Source organism: Arachis stenosperma, chromosome 3 (assembly GCF_014773155.1).
Source record: "Arachis stenosperma cultivar V10309 chromosome 3, arast.V10309.gnm1.PFL2, whole genome shotgun sequence".
NCBI lineage: Eukaryota > Viridiplantae > Streptophyta > Magnoliopsida > Fabales > Fabaceae > Arachis > Arachis stenosperma.
In genome coordinates, this window is record NC_080379.1 from 38,670,643 (window position 1) to 38,675,346 (window position 4,704).

Below are 4,704 nucleotides of genomic sequence, written 5' to 3' on the forward strand. Positions count from 1 at the left end.
AACTGTTTTTTGATTGTTCATGAAGGGAGCAATAGCTCTAAGGGTTATGGTAGAGTGACCCCTTAGGATTTGCTTAGATAACTTGACGTTTGTTGTATTTTTTTCTGAGTATTATGCTCGGTATGCGCATTTTGAATTCCGAGTATGAAGCTCGGATTAGTTTGTTCATTGTTTTTGAAAAAACCTTGACTTGTTTTTATGGTGGAGGTTTTCCGAGGAATATGCTCGGCTCGTGATGTTAGGGTTCCGAGGATACTGCTCGGATAATTTGGAGTGTTTATAACTGAAATGTATGCTAACTGTCAGGATGAGAACTGTTTTGATTGCACAGTAAGTTGTATGGGTACAATGATTTGTGGCGTCCGGCCTCGTTAAAACCCTCTCCGAGTAAAACCCATGTCTTTTGGGAGAAAACCTTCGGAGGGAAAAAAGAGTACCATCATTCACGAATTTACAGATTATATTATGATTGATATCCCCTTAGGGAGGAGACATTCCATGTTCTTGGAAGTTGATCTCCTTTGAGGGTTTCTAGCTTGTATGCCCCCTTTCCGAGATTTTGAAGAACTCGGAAAGGTCCTTCCCAATTTGCGGCTAATTTGCCATGTCCCGGAGGTTTCCGAGCTTCTTCTGTTCGTCTGAGTACGAGGTCTCCGTTGTTGAAGGACCTGTGAACTACTCTTTTGTTGTGTCTTCGCTCTATGTATTGCTTTCTGGCTCGCTGCTTTATGGCTGAAATATCTCTTTCTTCTTCTACAAGATCCAACTCGGCTGACCGAGCTTGCGAGTTATTGGATTGATCATAGAGGTCGGTCCTTAATGTTGGGACGCTGATTTCTACTGGAATGAGTGCTTCTGCACCGTATACTAGTTTGAAAGGAGTTTCTCCTGTGGCAGACTGAATGCTGGTATTATAACTCCATAGGATTTCTGGAATGAGGTCGGCCCATTCTCCCTTAGCCTCGCCGAGTTTTTTCTTTAATCCCTGGCCTGGCGCTTTCGGGAAAGGTCCGAGGATATCTAATCCCCACCTATCGAAAGGCCAGCTTACCTCTATGGTGTGGAGTTCTTCGGCCGGGATTTCAGAGAGTGTGGCGTGCTTTTGACAATTATCGCAGGCTTTTACCTTTGAGATACAGTCCCTTTTTATCGTCGGCCAATAGTATCCTGTTCGCAATATCTTTGCGGCTAATGCTCGGCCACCAATGTGATTTCCACAAACTCCTTCGTGTGTTTCTGCCATAACCTCCTCGGCTTCTTTATTACTTATGCATTTGAGTAGTGGTTGGGAATGTCCTCGCCTGTATAGGGTGTTTCCGAGCACTGTATAGAAGCTTGCTCTTCTTCGAAAGAGTGACAAGTTCGGTTCATCATTTGGCATGATGCCTGTGTTGATATAGTCGAGAAAAGGTGTTCGCCAATCTGGTACCTGTATGATACTTAAAATTGTATCCTGCTCAAAACTTGGTTTGTCAAGTGTTAGCTGGGACAGTGCCGATGTGTTTTCGGTTTGCCTAGTTGTGGCTAACTTGGATAACACATCGGCCCTGGTGTTTTGTTCTCGATTCACATGAATAATTTCAAATTTTCTAAATTTTAAAATGAGATCCCTTGTTATGAGCCAATATTTCTCTAACAAAGGATCTTTTACCTGGAATTCGCCCTTTATTTGATGTACCACTAGTGAAGAGTCACAGTAAATTGTTATTCGGGGTATTTGTAGTTGTAGGGCGAGCTTTAGTCCAGCGAGTAGGGCCTCATACTCCGCCTGATTGTTGCTTGCATTGAAGCGGAACTGCAGTGACTGCTCGGCCACCACTTTGTCTCCTTCCTTTAGCAGTACCCCTGCTCCACTGCCTTCTTTGTTTGACGCTCCGTCCACATGTATGCTCCAATTGACCTCTGTGTTTTGTGTGTCATTAGTCATTTCTGATATAAAGTCGGCTAGTACCTGTGACTTCAGTGTTTTTCTTGACTCGTACTGAATGTCGAACTCGGAGAGCTCGACTGACCATTTTATTAATCTGCCGGTGAGCTCGGGTCTGGTTAATATCTGTCTCAGCGGCTGGTCTGTTCGTACTATGATTGTGTGGCTCTGGAAGTAATGTCGCAGTCTTCTTGCCGTGGTGATTAGTGCTAGTGCCAATTGCTCTATTTTCGGGTATCTTGTTTCTATAGGTTGTAGTATCCTGCTGATCAAGTACACTGGGTTTTGCTTTCTACCTGCTTCTGTTACTAGTACCGAGCTTATAGCATGGTTAGATACTGATAGATATAACTACAATGGTTTACCTGTCTCAGGTCTTTGGAGGATTGGTGGTGATGTTAGGAGCTGTTTGAGTTCGGTAAAGGAGTTCTCACATTCATCTGTCCATGCAAATTTCTTGCCTTTGGAGAATATTTGGAAAAAATGATAAGATCGGTTTGCTACTGCCGGTAGAAAACGTGACAGGGCGGCTATTCGCCCTGCTAGTTGCTGGACTTCTTTTACTGTCTTTGGGCTTGTCATGTTCAGCACGGCTTTGCATTTTTCTGGGTTGGCCTCAATGCCTCGTGAGGTTAGCATGAATCTGAGGAATTTCCATCCTTGGACTCCGAAAGCGCATTTGTCCAGATTGAGTCTCATGTTGTATGTTCGGAGTTGTTTGAATATTTCTACCAAGTTATCACAGTGTGACCCTTGTGCCGATGTCTTGGCTACCATATCATCTACATAGACCTCTATATTCTGGCCTATCTGCTGTTGGAATACTCTGTCCATTAATCTCTGATATGTTGCACCTGCATTCTTTAGGCCAAAAGGTATTACCTTATAACAAAAATTTCCATGTTCTGTTATAAAAGCCATTTTGCTTTGGTCTTCTGGATACATCAGAATCTGGTTATAACCAGAGTATGCATCCATAAAACTCAGGGCTTTGAAACCAGAAGCGTTATCAACTAATTTATCAATGCAAGGTAATGGATATGCGTCTTTAGGGCAAGCCTTGTTTAAGTTTGTAAAGTCGACGCACATGCGCCATTTACCTGAGTTCTTTCTTACCATTACCACGTTGGACAACCATGTGGTGAAGCGAATTTCTCTGATGAAACCTGCGTTTAGGAGCTTCTTGGTCTCTTCAAGTGCTGCTTGCCTTTTCTCCTCTCCGAGGTTCTTTTTTTTCTGTGCTATTGGTCGGACTGTTTTGTCGATTGCTAACTTGTGGGAGATGACCTCTGGATCTATTCCGGGCATGTCATCTGGTGTCCATGCAAATAGGTCAGCATTCTGGCGTAGTATGTGTATAAGTCTTGCTCGGTCTTCCCCTTCTAATGCTTCTCCAATGTATGTGCATTGTTTGTCATTTGCTGTTAGTGTTATTTGTTGAAGGTTGTCCATTGGCCGAGGTCTTTCGCTGAGGTCTTCCCTTAGGTCGAGGTCGGCCAGTGTCGCCGTGTCTGCAGAAGTGTGGATTGCTTGAACCTGAGTCCGAGCTTCTTGTTTTGTTTGGGTTAGCTTTAGGCTAGCATTGTAGCACTGCCGAGCTTCTTGATGGTCGGCGTATACTGTAGCTATCTTGTTTTCCTGCACTGGGAACTTAACACATAGGTGTAATGTGGACACCACTGCTCTGAATATATTCAGGGCGGGTCTTCCAATTATAATATTCTAAGGGCTATAACAGTCTACTATTAGGTATTGAATATCAATTGATTTTGACATAGGGATTTCTCCCATTGTGGTCTTTAGCCATATGTGTCCCATGATAGGGACTCTCTCCCCCGGAGAACCCAATTAGCTCTCCTGAGGAAGGCTGTATCAATTTTTCTGATAATTTCATTTTTATAAAGGTAGAATAAAATAAAACATCAGCACTACTACATGGGTCCAGCAACGTTTTTCTTACCAACAGTTCTCCGAGCTGGATGGAAATTACCACGGGGTCATCGAGGTTAGGGCTTGCCGATCTGAAGTCTGCTTGGTTGAAGGATATTGTGACGTCTGGGTCTTTGGCCTTCTTTGGCTGTATGGTTCCCTCGATTGCTAGCATCGCCCTGTAGCTTCGCTTCCTGGCCGAGCTTGTTTCTCCTCCGCCTGCGAATCCCCCTGATATGTGGCTAATGACTCCTCTTGGTGGATCAGGAGTCGTCCTCTCTTTTTTGTTATCGTCAGCCACTGCTTGCTTGTGCTCTGCTCTGTCCGAGTTTCCCTTTCTGCTCTTCCGACTTTCGACATATTTGTCCAAGAGTCCTTGGCATGCCAGCCTTTCTAGGAGATCCTTTGCGACAATGCAGTCGTCCGTGGTGTGGCCGAACTTCTGGTGGAAGGCACAATATTTTGTTCTGTCCACGAACCTTTGGTCCTGATAGCTCTATGCTCGAGCTGGTGGCTTTATGATTTTAGCGTTGAGGATCTCTCTGATGATGTTTTCTCTCTTGGTATTGAACCTGGTGTATGTGTTGTATTTTGGCGTGAGCTTGGAAGGCTTCTTAGTGTCTCTACGGCTTGGTGATCTGAAAGTTCTTTCCTCATCTCGCCGATGTGGTTGTTTGTCTGACTTTTGGGCTTCGCGGAGTTCTTCAATCTCCATTTGGCCAGCCGCCCTTTCCCGGAACTCCTCTAGCGTCTTAGGCTTTGTTATAGCGATGGTCTCCCGGAATTTGCCGGGCCTGAGGCCGGCTTTTAGAGCGTGTAGTTGGATGGCCGGGTCCAAGTCCTGGATC

General features: G+C 44.7%; 1 protein-coding gene across 1 annotated transcript; it reads right to left on the reverse strand.

Moving 5' to 3' along the window:
• Nucleotides 1–463: 463 nt before the first annotated feature.
• On the reverse strand, nt 464–4,031 carry LOC130965930 (uncharacterized). The gene is made up of 3 exons (XM_057890685.1): nt 3,888–4,031; nt 2,293–3,565; nt 464–2,235 (listed from the first exon to the last, which is right to left on the reverse strand). Exons 1-3 carry the CDS (start codon nt 4,029–4,031, stop codon nt 464–466), a joined length of 3,189 nt encoding a protein of 1,062 aa, XP_057746668.1.
• Nucleotides 4,032–4,704: the final 673 nt, after the last annotated feature.

Bases quoted from the DNA above. Each gene is read 5' to 3' on its own strand.
- LOC130965930 (XM_057890685.1), bottom strand. From the start codon at position 4,031: ATGCTAGCAATCGAGGGAACCATACAGCCAAAGAAGGCCAAAGACCCA. The intron at 3,566-3,887 runs GTAAGAAAAACG...TTCCCAGTGCAG, and splicing joins TCCAGCTCGGAGAACTGTTG to GAAAACAAGATAGCTACAGT. The intron at 2,236-2,292 runs GTAAACCATTGT...GCTCGGTACTAG, and splicing joins CCTCCAAAGACCTGAGACAG to TAACAGAAGCAGGTAGAAAG.